Source organism: Callithrix jacchus, chromosome 12 (assembly GCF_049354715.1).
Source record: "Callithrix jacchus isolate 240 chromosome 12, calJac240_pri, whole genome shotgun sequence".
Taxonomy (NCBI): domain Eukaryota; kingdom Metazoa; phylum Chordata; class Mammalia; order Primates; family Cebidae; genus Callithrix; species Callithrix jacchus.
The window spans coordinates 36388132-36403309 of NC_133513.1; the positions used below are offsets into that span (position 1 = coordinate 36388132).

The following is a 15178-nucleotide window of genomic DNA, read 5'->3' on the forward strand; positions in this document are numbered from 1 at the left end:
ACACTTGTTGAAAATGGCAAGGAAGACTTTATTCAAGACTACTGCCATAGGAGAAGAGATTGAACTGTACTCTGAGTACAACAGGGACAAATGAGGATTTATACCAATAGGCAGGGCAAGGGAGTAGATGAAAAATTACCAAGAAGCACTTGGCTAGGTATCTGGGGTGTAGGAAGAGGAGCTTAATTGGATATTAAAGGTGGGGTGATTCTTGATAAAGAGGCTTTGTAGGATTCTTGGCTGAAACTCAGCTCATCAGGCATAGTTGAGAGGAGGATGCAAAGGAGGCTGACTCCACTTTAGAAGGGATGCTTGTCAGCTGTTCTATCCTCAGCATCCAGGAGTGAGTGGCACACAGTGGGGCTTTGGTCAATCATTGGTAAATTGGTAAATGAATGCACCATCCTGAGAACTTTTTTTTAAAAGGCCCTAATTGAATGAGAGAGATACATTTTCTTCCCTTAGTTTTCTAATTCCTGAAATTAATAAATTGAAATGTTTATTTTTCCTAGAAAATAATATATTTGTTAAAACAGATTCAACCTACTTTTATTTTCTATGTCAGCAAATGGTGAGGAAATGTTTTTAGTGTTCTAGGTGCCATAATTTTCTAACATGCTTTTTGTTTGTATGAAATAAAAACAGGATTATTTGGAAATCAACAGCTATCCAAAGTATGTCTCTCATATTTTCTCACATAAAATATGTCTCTCGCATTTTTCTTACCATTTTCTGGTGGCAGGTGTCATTCTAAGCAGCATATTAGATCACTTGGGGGCTTTTAAAAATCCTGATGCCAGGACCAGACTCAGGGCAATTAATTCAGAATCTCTGAAGCTGGGACCCTGGCACCTTCACTTTTTTTTTTTCTTTTTGGTATTTATTTTCTGTATAAGTTTAAGTATATAAAGGCTTATTTCCACAGACCTTAGGGAAAGGGTAGAAATCACAGGACAATCTCTCTTCTCTCCAAAACATTTTATATTTTTGTGTTTGTCCTAGAGGGAAATAAACTGAAATTTACATTAGCAGTGCTGTGCAAATTTATGTAAGATTTAGGTATTACATAAATCAAGACCCAAAATCAGCCTGCAGTGGAGGTTTTAGTCCCCTGTTCAGGTGCTTGGACAGAAGCCATAGCTGATGAGTGTGACAGGGTAAAGAAGGCAGTGAAGAAGGTGACAGGCACCTAGCAGGGAAGGAGGATTCAGAAATGCCAGACTCCTTGGAATGGTGTGTTGTTTTTCCTTTTAAAGTCATCTCTGTAGGAAGGTACTGGGCAGGGATCTCAGAGAAAGACAGGGTCCAAGACTCCTTTAACTGCCCTGGATGAAGGGCACTGCCACAGCAGCTAGTACCAGAGACTCCCTATCTCATGGTTGAGGCAGACCCAGGATGGAATAGAGAATAAAAAAAAAATGGTTATAGAAAACAATTTTGCGTGGAATGCTAGATGGCCAAGCCTCAGCCTTTGGTCCCGGGTACCCCCTGCCTCATTTGTCAACAGTGAAAAATTAGTTTGGTTAGAAGAACCATCTGGAAACACACCAGCTTCTGCTATCTTCATGCTCACTGTTAGAAAAAGATTAACCAGTGTGAACATTCTGATCTGTTAATTCCTGGGACTGTTTTCTTCCCAATGGACTGTTTCTTGGTAGACTAAACCCCCACAGCTCAAAGCTAAAATGCATCATCAGTTCTGGTTGGCAGTCCTGGTCATGGTTGAGCTGATCTGGAAAAGCTGCACCTTCTTGCTATCCCACCCTTACTCTTAGCCTGAGGTATATTTCAGTGAAGGCAGATAGCTGTGCTGCTCAGAGCAGAGAAGCAGTTTTAAGAGCAGAAATGTAGAGGAAATCTAGAAAACCATCTTGATACAGATTTATCCCATGATGTGAAGGGAGGGCAGACAACCCACTTCACTTATTTTGCAATTTCTGTCACTGTGGTGACCAACTTCTATCTATTCCATAGTCTTGAACTGCTCAGGAACTGGGAATTCATTAAAGTCACCGCCTTCTGTAGGAATGAGAATGTTCATCTCAGAAGATTTGGCACTGACTATGTCACAATCCATGGAATTCTTGCTCAGGTAAGCATGGCAGCCATCTGTTTTGTTGATGGAAATGTTTGGCACTTTACCCATTACCTGAACTTTGACATCCCTACTGTTGATTATCTCCACAATGCCCACCATGTCATTGAATACCGGACCAAATTTCTTACAGTTATCTTCTGTAATGGAGTTAATTTTGCCCTTGATTTGCAATGTCATGTTGACACACTTGTGTATGTAAGCCATCTGTTTTAGCTCTGTGTCATCAATCACCAGGTTGGAAACATTTTCCTGATTTTCCACTCTCCACTTCTTGCCCTCCAGTTCAAGTACAGCTGGCTCCTTTATGGCTGATTTGGGGTTTAGGTGCAGAGAATGGCTTGGGGCCACTGTGTACCGGACCACTCTGAGCCTTCAGAGCAGGGTTCTTTTGAGTCTTCATGTCATCAGATACATGTTTCAGGTCATGTGTGATGCTCTCCCCTGAATTAATCTGCACAAACAGTGCTGAGAGGGAAACAGACTTATCTGAGCCTGAACTGCTGGGGGAGGCCGGGGGCCTGATCCAGTCGAGGGTCCAGATGGTAGTCCACTCAGTTCTTTTGCTACAGGCCCCATTTTGCTTCATGCCAATCTGTGGTATGGAACTCCTTAATGTAAGTCTGTATACTTAAATAAGTTTTGACCCAGTCTACGTGATTCTTATCCACATCTTTGTACTCTGATGACTCGGTTTGTATAAAACACGGCAGCATCATTTCTTTCACGTAAAGACCAGACTTGGGAGCCATAGCCACCCAGCCCAAGGCCTGGATACCTTTGCTAACAGCTGACAGGTGATTTAACAACTTGCTCCCCGGTTCTTCTCCTGAAAGGTTATCACTTCTTTGATCTGCTCTGAGATGGGTGCCAACAAATCGGGAAGCTTATTACCTGCCGGCTGTTGACACTGAGAAGCTGTAGCCAAGAGAGCTCGCTCCAACTTCAAACCCCTGTGGAACATCTCCGCATGTTTCTGCACGTCTCCCCCACTCTCTTTACTGATCTTCAAGTACTCTGCCATAGGACCGGCAAGCAGCGAGTCAAATGCCTGCACAGATGGAGCTGCTCCTGCTTCTGAAGGACTGTCTCCATACCCACGGTGCATATCAGAGGTATGGGATACTGCTTCCAGGTGGCCTACTGCCCTCTCCAATCTTTCTACCAGATTTTGCATGTCAGCCACCACCTCCGGACTGCGATCAGTAGCTCTCCACTTCCCGCATGTTCACTTTTCAAAGATTCGCGGGTGATGCCAACCTACTCTGAGAATGGAGCCCCTAAGACCCCCGAGCGGCCCAGACTACATTTCCCAGAGCCCTCCGCGACCGCAACCACTTCCGCTTCCGGTCCTGCCCACCTCCCCGTGGGGCGAGCCCTGCATCAGCCCCTGGCAGGTTGCTACCGTTAGGACCGCGTGGCGTGGTCGCTGTCTCTCTGGGCGTGCAGCTCCGCAGCCTTGCCGGCTCGATTCGGTTTGTGAGCGGCCACCCCCAGCTGGGTCCCTGAAGCCTCGGGTCCCTGGCGGGTGCTCCCCGCCTTTCCCGGGGGCGGGTCGAGGGGCGAGCCGGGGTGGGAGGGGACGGCAGCGGTGGGCAGGACCCACCCGCAGTGGTTGCGCTAAGTAGAGCGACCGCCCGAAGCTGGTGCATCACAGAGCGCGCGAGGCTTGCGCCCGGGCCGACAGATTGAGCCACTGACAAGGCCGTCCCCCCGTGCTGCCAAAGGTGCTTGGCGTGGAGTTGGCTGCAGTCCATGCCGGATCCCAGCAGCCGTTCCCTTTCCTTTCTTCCCGAGCGTACTCACTTGGACCTGTCTGTCCACCTGTGGAGGGAGCGGGCAGGTGGGGGCCTGGTCCAGAGGGCAGGTTCTAGCTAGGATAGGGCACGGAGAGACTTCCTCATATTTCCTCTCTTCTTTCCCAGATTGATTTACGCAGGATTCTCTGCCCTTGCCTGGGAGAACAGTTCAGGAGACAGATGGCCCCAAGAGCCCAGATCCAGGCAAGTTTGATTTTTCCATTTCTTGAGAAACCACCGGTTTCAGCGAGGTGGGAATTATGCCTCTTGCCCAGACGATGCCCTGCCCTGTGTGTGGATCAAGCTATCCGAAGTGATCCTGATTGGGTCCCACTATCCTTCATTTCTGTCCTCTCTACCCATTACACAGTCATTCACCAAGAAGATTATTGCTGCCCATGTTTTCTAAAGTGCTAGAAGCAGAACAGTACTTTGCAAACTGGCAGATGAAGAAAAACATACACATTAGCGTATAAAGACATAGGCCATAAAGATAAGGGTGATGGCAGCACTTTCTTGACAGTGTGGGGTGGGGTTGGAGGAGTGGAGTAGTGGGCACCTTCGTTCTTCCTGAAGAATAAATGAGATTTGCATAATCGCAGAGAATACTAGGGGAAAGTGCTGCCTGAATGAGGTCATTATGGCGGAAACATGAACAAACTGAAGTGAGAATGTTGGAAACATTCATTGTCTAGAATCCCAGACTGGAGTTTGCGTTTATCCTGGAGAAAACAAGGTTTTGAAAGATTTCAAGAAGCTGATTAAATAGCTGGTATTTTTGAAAGGAAGTGATAAACATTTGAATATTATACAAGTAAAGAAATTTTTAAAAATTAAAAATCACCCACATTTCTACTACTCTAACAAGTCAAGTAATTTCATTTGAAATACCTTTTGCATTTTTTGTAAGGCTTACTCATTTTTTCCTTTTAATATTTCATGGCCATTCCAATTTGTTCTAGTTTCATTACCACTTTTTATAGCTTCCTTTTTTACTGTACCTTCAACCACCCTGGGACCTTGAGCAAATTCTTCCAACTCTCTGAACCTTTGTATCTTTAGCTACAAAATATATTTTACTTCATATAGTTATGGCAGAAATTTAGAGAGATGATATGTATCTCAGGGTTTAGCTCTGTGCCTCATACATAGTGAGTTGTTAGTTATGAAAGCAATTTTTTTTCTTTTCAAAAAATATTCTGCCCCAGAGTCAGATCATACTCCCTGTAAATTCTCAGATAAAGCTGATCACTTTCCATGTCTTTTTAGAGTTTCTATTTATTTGTTGATTGAACAAAGCCTGAACACTTCTGTGTGTCAGGCAGTATTTTTGACTGGAAGGCAGCAGTGACCCACACTGTCCCCCTTGGAGCCCACATTAGAAAGGATGCTGACAGTCAGTACAAACTTCTCCTGTCAGGTGGTGAGAAATCCTGTGAAGAAAAATGAAGTGGGTTTTGAGACAGAGTCGCAGAGGATGAGATGGAGAAAGAGAAGACCTTTTTGATGAGGTGACATGAAGGGCGGGGTGAGCAGAGGCCAGGCCCTGAGGAAGCAGGACAGGCATGGTTGCACCTCCCCTCAGCCGTCAGCTTTTACTTGTTGGTTCCCATGAGCACCGTTAGAACTGTCAGAAGCTGGCCTTGACCACCTTGCTCCCTTTTCCTGGCATGCCTCCCTCAAGGGTTCCTGGATGAGCAGAATTGGGTTTGGTTTTGCAGGGACTGCTGACATTTGGGGATGTGGCCGTGGCCTTTACCCGGATTGAGTGGAGACACCTGGATGCTGCTCAGCGGGCCCTGTACAGGGATGTGATGCTGGAAAACTATGGGAATCTGGTGTCTGTGGGTGAGGATGGCTTTCTCCTTGACTCAGGATTGACCTGCTGGGCAACTTTGTTTTCACAGGGTAAATGGTTTGGGGTATTGAAAAGTTTTAAATGCTGTGTTTATTTTGTTTTTCTTAAGAGTGGGCTTAGAGGCTGGAGTTTATCCTCCTTCCACCACCTCAAGGAAGATCAGAGCTATACAGAGTTAAGATGGGCAGCTTTGTCGTGCCAACTAGTACAGTTCTGGAATGCTTCTGTGTCATGATTCATCTGCCTCCTAAAATAGGAGTTTTTTGTCCTCCAGGAGAACTTGGTTTTCTCATTGACTTTGCCCCCCCTGTTTGCTTTACTTCATGAGTTGGACATCCTGGGTGCCACCCTCTAGGCCTCCCTGACCTGTCCATGCTTCTTGCAGATGCTCATTGACACTGAGGTCTGGGGTGACTGCTTGTGCTTGTAACCACTGTCACATTCCTTTTCATTAATTTTTTTCTTCCTCTAAGATCCTTTTTCTTTATAAACAGGGCTTCTCTCTTCCAAACCAAAACTAATCGCGCAGTTGGAGCAAGGGGCAGAGCCATGGATGGAGGTGCGAGAGGCTCCATCAGGCACGCGTGCAGGTGAGTGGGTGGGATCCATCCCAGCAGCAGCTGAGCACATGGAGCAGTGCAGGGGCTCCTGCTTGGAAAGCTCATCTTTGAGTGTCCTGTTGGTGCAGAAGGGCTGGGGCCCTGACCCTGTTTCCTCTTTTGAGGTCATCCTCCTGTCAAGTGGCTGGCCGCTTTTCTCCTTAGTCTTTCCGCATTTGGGAGCACCGCTCCCTTCTGAGGGCATAGGCCCTTCCATGCCATTTCCCAGACCCCTGAAATCCTCAGGCTCTTTATGTGATTTTTCTCTCTGTCCTTCCACGCATTGATCAGGCTGTCTTTTGTTTCTTTCTACTACTGGTCCATTTTCATATTTTTTGAGACAGAGTCTTGCCTTGTCACCCAGGCTGGAGTGCAGTCATAGCTAATTGCAATCTCAAACTCTGGACTCAAGCCATCCTCCCACTTCAGGCTCTTGAGTAGGAGTAGCTGGGACTACAGGCAGGCACCACCATGCTTGGCTAATTTTTAAATTTTTATTTTATGTAGAGACAGAGCTCGCTATATTAGTCATGGCTTGTCTTGAACTCTTGCCCTTAAGCAATCCTTCCACCTTGGCCTCTCAAAGTGCTGGGATTATAGATGTGAGCCATCATGCCTGGCCCCTGTTCATTTTCCATTCCTTACCCAGTCTTTCATATAAGGTAGCTAACTGGCTATATAACACTTCTTAGTGGCAGTGGCAGATTCCAAACATCAGCATGGTTTTCTAGCTCTTGGGTAATTATTTTTGGCAAACACATTGATGGGGAAACATTTTCTTCCCTTTTCTTATGGATCTTCTTTTATTTCTCTTTTCTACTGTCTTTTGCTCTTGGCTCTCATTTTTCTCTGTGTATACTTTGTATATGTTTCTGTACGTCACTTTCTCTGTGCCATAGTTTATTCCTAAATCTCTAAGCCTGAATGTTTCTCTCACCTAAAATATTTATCCTGCCAGGATTTGTTCTTCTAAAACTCTAATTGTTATTTTGCCTCTATCATCTTCAGGAGAATGTTTATAACTGTATTTCGTGTAAAATACCAGTAATACGTAGTCTTGATTAACCTGGGCTTTTGCTGGTTGTGGGTGGGATGCTTTTGAAGTAATTCCTCTTATTCTTACTATGTTTAACATTTTTTCCCTAAATTCTTGTGTAGGTTCTTTATATAGTAACAAAAATCGCTCAGTCTTCTATTCTTTATTCTAATTTTGGTCGTGACTTGAAATAGAATGTTTAAAACTTAGATGTAATGAAAATAAGCAATGTTTCCCCTAGTATTTCTTTCATCTACTTAGAGGACTAGTAAATCTTTCTACAAAGACTTCACAGCCATTCAGTATTTTATGTGTTTTTTTTTTCTGTTTATGTATTTCCCTTTCTGTTAGTTGTTAGACATGCTTATGGTACCATATTCAAATGGTTCAAATGGTATGCAGTCTCCTTCACATACCTTTCTCATTATTCAGTTCTCCTCCCCGGAGGCATCCCTGTGTCAGTTTCTTGTGGAGATTTGCAGATGATATGTACTTTGTGAGAGTATCCATGTATTCTTTAAGCACATGGTAGCATACTCTTTTGCCTCTTACTTTGGCATTTATATCTTAGAAATTATTTCACATAACTATATTGTTTAGAGTTACTCTCTCTCTCTCTTTCTTTCTTTCTTTTGGAGATAGATTCTTACTCTGTTTTCTTGGCTGAAGCACAGTGGTGTGATCATGGCTCACTATGGCCTTGACCTCCTGGACTCACGTGATCCTCCTGCCTCAGCCTCCTGAGTAGCTGGGACCAGAGGAACATGCCACCACACCAGGCCAATTTTTTAATTTTATTTATTCTTAAATTTTTTTTTTTTGGTAGAGATGTGATCTTGCTATTTTGCCCAGGCTGGTCTGAAACGTGTGGCCTCAAGTGATCCTCCTGCCTCAGCTTTCAAAAGTACTGGGGTTACAGGCATGAGCCACCACACTAGCCTGTCTTTCTTTTTAATGCCTGCATAGTGTTCCACTTTATGGATGTTCTGTAATTTATATAACCAGTTGTCTTTAGTGGACATAAAGACTCTGAACAGTGTTGCAATGATTATCTTCATACACATCAATTCTCTGGTGTACAAGTAAATCTATAGAGTAAATTCCTATAAGAATTGTTAAAGGTTAAGTATATTTTCAAATTTGGTGGATATTTCCACTATTCATAGAGATAATACATGTTTACACGCCTAATAACAATGTATGAGTGCCACTCTTATCATAGCTAGTCAACAGTGTCTTATAAGTTTTGATCCTTGCCAGTCTGAGAGGTGAAAGCATTTTACTGTAATTTTAATTTGGCTTTCTCTTATCAGGAGTGTAATTTAGCATGTTTCACCATTTTCAGCAACCCTTGTATTTCTTTTTCTGAGAACTGCCTGTTCCTGTCCTTTGCCCATTTTACTATTAGGTTGTTGATCTTTTTATTGTCAATGTGAAGGATTCTTTATACATTCAAGAAATTAGTTGTATGTCATATCACAGATTTAAAAAAAAATTTGTTTTATATCAACTTCTTATTGACAAAGGTAATAATGGACATGCTTGTCTTTACATCTTTGCATTGTGTCTGGGCTTCTCAGTTGAGCTGGCTGTCGAGTTGGGATACACATACATTGTTATGTAAAGGAAGTATTTCATTCACATCTTTTGTTAAGAAATTTTAGTTTTTAAATCAAGCATGGTTGCTGAATTTTATTAAATGCCTTTTCAAGATATATGGAAATATTTGTCTTTTCTGTTTTGATCTGTTTCTGTGGTAGATTTTATTCACAATTATCTTGGCCATGACACATTACATCATTCTCTGAATATGACAGTGGATGATTCTGTTTGCTAATCTTTTATTTAAATTTTTGCACTGACACTTAACTGTATTTACATTTTCTTTTTCATCTGCCCATTTTCATTGGGCTTTGATTTAATTTTGTCATACTTTCATAAAACACTTTTGGTCTTTTGTATTTTTATCCTTTAGTCTAGTTTAACTCACATGATAGCTGTTCCCTAAAGGTTTGGGTCCTTTGACCTGTTTTTACTTATTTATTGTGATGGAGAACAAAGGGGAGGAATTGGGGTACTTTTCTGACAGTGTTGGCAGTAGTGACTTGTCCAGGTAGATTTTCTCTCTCTATGAAACAGTTTTAGTAATTTACAATTTCCTAAAAAGTATCCATTAATTTAAGGTTAGAAGTTATTTGTGTTAAGCAAAGTAGCTTTTTATGATTCTTTTTATAATATCCTCCACATCTTTGATTACTTTTCCCTGATTTCTTACTTTGTCTTTTTCCTATTTCCTATATTTTCATCTCTCCCCTTTATTAGCTCTGTTTTATTTTTTTGAAGAAGAGCATTTGGATGTATTTATTAGTGTTATTGTTTTCTGTCTTTTGAATCTTAAGTTCCTTTTCTCTTTTGCTTTCCTTGGGTTTATTTACTTTTGCCTAACCATTTTAGTTATTCATTCATTGACGTTTCTTATTTAGGTAATATAAATATTTAAAGCCTTAAACTTTGTCTGTGTAATGTATTAGTTGTATTCAATAGGTTATAATATGTAGAGTTTTCATTATAATTTTTTTGTATATTTTGCAATTTGTATTTCGATTTCTCTGATTGAAGTAGTAAGAGATTTATAAGCTAGACTTCCCTTTTCTTTCTTAAAGCTTTAAAAAATTTAATGCATAGATAGAAAAGCTGATAAAATATGCATACAGCCTAAATTAGTATTTTTAAAGTTAATACCCATGTAAACAAAAATTAGGTTAAGAAATGGAACTTTGACAATTCCTGAGTAAATCACATCGTGATTCTTCCCAACTATTACCCATTCTTCTCCCCTTGAACTAACACTATAGTTTATTTTTTCCTGTTTTTGACTTTATATGAATGGAATCATATAGTGCATATAATTTTTTGTCTGGCATATGCATAACATTTTCTCAAATTCATTCATTTTTATTTATTTCTTTTCTGTGGATCAATGTTTCTGAAAACTCTAGCATGCTTCAGAATGCATGCTGCAGTACAGTTGCAAGGCCCCCTGCAGAGTTCTTTATTCAGCAGGTTCTCAGACATGCTGCTGCTGGTGCTGCGGGGCTGGAGCTCACTCTTGGAAATTCACTGCTCTAGAGTATTTCATTGTGTGATTCTACAGCAGTTTCTCTCTTACATTCAGATGCTTATATAGCATTTTCCAGCTTTTGGCTATTACAAGTGCTGTGAACATTCTTATACATTATTTTTTGGTTCATATGTGGCTACATTTCTGTTGGGCATGTATTCATCTTTAGTATATAATGCCAAATAATCTTCCAGAGTTTTGTACCCTGTTATAGTTTTGTCATCAGTAGGTGAGAACACTCCTTGTTCCATGTCCTGGCTAGCACTTGCTGTGGTCAGTCTTGTGAAGTTGGTCATTCTGTTGGATGTGCAGTGTGCCTCATTGTGGTTTTCATATCCATGTCCCTGATATCTAATGAGGTTAAAGACATTTTAGGGCTGAACGCCTGTAATCCCAGCACTTTGGGAGGTTGAGGCGGGCGGATCACCTGAGATCAGGAGCTCGAGACCAGCCTGGCCAACATGGTGAAACCCTGTCTCTACTAAAAATACAAAAAATTAGCTGGGTGTGGTGATGCGTGCCTTTAGTCCCAGCTACTTGTGGGGCTGAGGCAGGAGAATCGCTTGAACCTGGGAGGCGGAGGTTGTAGTTAGCTGAGATTGCACCACTGCACTCCAACCTGGGTAACAGAGTGAGACTCCGTGTTAAAAAAAAAAAAAAAAAAAAAAAAGACCTCTCAGAATGTTTATTGGTCCTTTAGAGCATCTCTGATTGGGTAACTATTTGAAGAGCCTGTTACTAATTACAGGTATTGTACCATTCCTCTCTTTATGGTTTGTGTTGTCACTGACTGTTAATGGTCTTGATGAATGGCTGTTCTTCCTTTTTATGGGCTCAAGCAATCCTGTCTCAGCTTCCCGAGTAGCCAAGACTACGAATACATGCTACCATGCTCAGCTAATTAAAAAAATTTTTTTTCTGTGGAGATGGAGACTTGCTATGTGGCCCAGGCTGGTCTGGAACTCCTGGCCTTGAGCCATCCTCCTGCCTCAGCCTCCCAAAGTGCTGGGATTACAGGTGTGAGCCACCATGCCCAGCCCAGTTCTTTCAATTGATTAATCTCTTTATTGTCAGTGCTTTTAGTGTCCTGGTTTATTAAAAATGTTTATTTTAAATTATAATTATTAACATTTATTATTTTTGTGATCCTAATATTTTTCTTTTCCCAAGATGATGAAGATATTCTTCCTTGTTAAATTCTAGAAGCTTTATTATTTTTTGTTTATATTTACATTTACCATCCTCTTAGAATGGATTTTTGTGCATCATATGAGGTAGGGTTTATATTTATTTTTTCCTCCTAAAATTTGCTAATGCAGAGCCTCCCCTTCCTCACTGCTTTGCAAGGCCACCCTCATCATAGAACAGGTGTCCACATGTGTCTTCACATTTCCAGCTTTACAATCAATATCTTGAAATTTTCTGTAGTTGATCATTATACATTAAACACATATCCCATCAAAGGCCACTGGAATATTCTGGGCTGTTTCTGACCGGGTTCACCTTTAACTTGCATTTCCTGGTCAGACGTGGTGGCTCACAATTGTAATCCCAGCACTTGGGAGGCTGAGGTGGGTGAATCACCTGAGGTTGAAAATTCGAGACCAGCCTGACCAACATGGAAAAACCCTGTCTCTACTAAAAATGCAAAATTAGCTGGGCATAGTAGCACATGCCTGTAATCCCAGCTACTCAGGAGGCTGAGGCAGGAGAATCAGTTGAACCCCAGAGGCAGAGGTTGTGGTGAGCTGAGTTTGTGCCATTGCACTCCAGCCTGGGCAACAAGAGTGAAACTCCATCTCAGAAAACAACAACAACTTGCATTTCCTTGAAAAAAATAAGTCTTATTTCTAATATTTGTTGTATGGAATTTCTCCCCAGACTACTAAGTATAAATACATACGTATGTATATATATCTTTAGGTATCGATAGATACAACTTATGTTTAAAAGAAAAGTGCATTTAGATAAAAGAATTGGTTGGTGATTGTTAATTTTACTACAAGTTTGGCTCTATTAGTTTTTAGAATGTTTTTGTCTGAATCATTTTGTTTTGTCTGTCTTGGGTCTGGTGTCTGTACTTTTGTAAAAGGCCAGAGAAGATTCACATAGTTAACCCGTTGATTGGTATGTTCTTCTTCTTCTTCTTTTTTTTGAGATGGAGTCTTACTCTGTTGCCCAGGCTAGAGTGCAGTGGCACAATCTTGGCTCGCTACAACTACTGCCTCCTGGGTTCAAGCGATTCTCCTGGCTCAGCCTCCCAAATAGCTGGGATTACAGGCACGTGCCACCATGCCTGGCTAATTTTTGAATTTTTAATAGAGACAGGGTTTCACCATGTTGGCCAGGCTGTCTTGAACTCCTGACCTCAAGTAATCCACCTGCCTTGGCCTCCCAAAGTGCTGGGATTACAGGAGTAAGCCACCATGCCTGTCCTAGGTATGTTGTTTTATAGATATGTTAAAAGTTTACATTATAGTAAAATCTTTTTGGACCGAGACTATTTTGGTTCCTTGAATATTTTTTCTACTTTGTTTCCTCTGAGCCATTAAATTTTGGTTCATTGTTAAATCATCACACAGAAATGTTTTTCTCAAGTTCTTGGGGACATCATAATGTTCTCAAATATACCACCTGCAGAAATCTGCCCTAGTAGTAATTACAGCTTGCTTTGTGACTCTGGTCTTTCTCCTCAATTTTGTGTTTATTCTCACTTTGTCTTTTTTCTTTTTTGGCTGTTTTCTGTGTTGTCTTCCTAACTTGGGAACTTCTTAGGTGCCCACTGCATTATTTAAATGCGGTGTTTATAGTATAGATTATTTTCTTTAAAATCATATTTACTTATCCTGCCCTTCGTCTGACCTTCTTTTCTCAGTTAGCAAGAATCACCAGTGGGACACATTAATAACCTTTAGTTATGTAGAATAGGACATTATTTAAGCCCTTGCACAACTCTTACTCTCATCATTTCAACGTAAAGAACATTTGAACTTTTCAATTTTCTTTCAGTCCCAGATTACTGGTTCAAAACAAAAATGTCAGCCCTAAAGCAAAGCACTTCTGAAGGATCTGTTCTGGGAGAGCGAATGAAAAGTGTCATGATGGAAAAAGGCCTGGACTGGGAGGGCAGAAGCTCCACAGAGAAGAACTATAAATGTGAGAAATGTGGGAAAGTCTTTAAATACAACTCGTCCTTCATTAGCCACCGGAGAAATCACACCAGTGAGAAACCACATAAGTGTAAAGAATGTGGGATTGCCTTTATGAACAGTTCATCCCTTTTAAATCACAGTAAGGTTCATGCAGGCAAGCAGCCTTATAGATGTGTTGAATGTGGGAAGTTCCTGAAGAAGCACTCAACCTTTATTCACCATCAGAGGATTCATTCTAGGGAGAAACCCCACAAATGCATTGAATGTGGAAAAGCTTTCAGAAAGAACTCAATCCTTTTAAGTCATCAGAGAATTCACACTGGCCAGAAACCCTACAAATGTAATGACTGTGGGAAAGCCTTTGCTCAGAATGCAGCCCTTACTCGTCATGAAAGAATACATAGTGGAGCGAAGCCTTTTAAATGTAATGAATGTGGGAGAGCTTTCAGGGATAACTCAACTGTGTTGGAACATCAGAAAATCCATACTGGTGAGAAGCCATATCAGTGTAATGAATGTGGAAAAGCCTTTAGGAAGAGCTCAACTCTTATTAGTCACCAAAGAATGCATACTGGAGAGAAACCCTATCACTGCAGTAAATGTGGAAAGTCTTTCAGATATAGCTCATCCTTTGCTGGTCATCAGAAAACTCATAGTGGAAATAAACCCTATCAGTGTCATGACTGTGGGAAGGCCTTTACAAAGAGCTCAACCCTTACTGGACATCAGAGAATTCATACTGGAGAAAAACCCTATCACTGTAAGAAATGTGGGAAAGCCTTTCGGCACAGCTCAGGCCTTGTTGAACATCAGAGACTCCATACTGGGGAAAAACCTTATAAATGTAATGAATGTGGGAAAGCTTTTCCCCAAAGTTCAGCCCTTAAACAACATAAGAAAATTCATAACAAAGAAAGAGCCATTGAATGTAGTTAGTGTGGTAAATTGTGCAGAGTAGTTTATTCCTTCTGCCCATCATGGAGGAGACATTAAATAAATTATGCATTTAACAGAAATATTCTGTGTACTTCTGAGAGAACATCTCACTTGTGAGGATATTCATTGTGAGGTTCATACTAGTGAAATATTTGAAGAACCTAAATGTATGTCAGTATGGAAATAGTTATAGCATACTGTGTGGTGACTGAAAAGAATGAGGTGGAGCTGTAAATACTATACAAAGCCAGGCATGGTGGCACATGCCTCTAGTCCCAGATACTTGGGAGGCTGAGGCAGGAGGATTGCTTGAGCCCAGGAGTTTGAGTCTGTAATGCACCATGATTGTGCCTGTGAATAGCCACTGCACTCCAACCTGGGCAACACAGCAAGACTCCATCTCTAAAAATAAGTAAAAAAATCCAACAGTAGAAATATCCCCATGATACCGTTAAATTAAAGAAGCAAGTTGCAGGAAATCTATATTACATACAATCAAAAAGACCTGGAAAAATAAAGACCAAACTTAACAGCAATTATCTTTTTTTTTTTTTTTTTTTTTTTTTTTAAAGACTAGCTCTC

The 15178-nt window shown here is 41.2% G+C and overlaps 2 protein-coding genes and 1 pseudogene across 11 annotated transcripts in view; 1 reads left to right on the plus strand and 2 right to left on the minus strand.

The window, feature by feature from the left end:
- Positions 1-3664, minus strand: part of ZNF239 (zinc finger protein 239) — a 39084-nt gene extending 35420 nt beyond the window's left edge. Inside the window, exon 1 of one of the 2 annotated variants that reach the window (XM_035267576.3) lies at positions 3501-3664. The gene's annotated coding sequence lies outside the window, so the exon portion shown is untranslated. Of the gene's footprint in view, positions 1-2989; positions 3432-3500 lie in introns of those variants that run through there. The other variant, XM_078343946.1, reaches the window with a different exon arrangement.
- On the minus strand, positions 972-3431 carry LOC103796623 (adenylyl cyclase-associated protein 1 pseudogene; annotated as a pseudogene). Its single transcript, XR_624429.5, has one exon. The product of XR_624429.5 is annotated as an adenylyl cyclase-associated protein 1 pseudogene (transcript).
- Positions 3088-14676, plus strand: ZNF485 (zinc finger protein 485). 8 transcript variants are annotated; one of them, XM_035267573.2, is made up of 5 exons: positions 3088-3210; positions 4021-4098; positions 5616-5802; positions 6247-6342; positions 13518-14676. In XM_035267573.2, exons 2-5 carry the CDS (start codon positions 4075-4077, stop codon positions 14594-14596), a joined length of 1386 nt encoding a protein of 461 aa, XP_035123464.2. In that variant the 5' UTR covers positions 3088-3210; positions 4021-4074; the 3' UTR covers positions 14597-14676. The 8 variants fall into 8 exon arrangements, with proteins under 8 accessions (XP_035123464.2, XP_078200069.1, XP_009007748.3 ...); XM_078343943.1 differs by lacking the exon at positions 3088-3210 and adding an exon at positions 3464-3822 and having other exon boundaries at positions 5616-5742; XM_009009500.4 differs by lacking the exon at positions 3088-3210 and adding an exon at positions 3464-3570.
- The last annotated feature ends 502 nt before the right edge of the window (positions 14677-15178 follow it).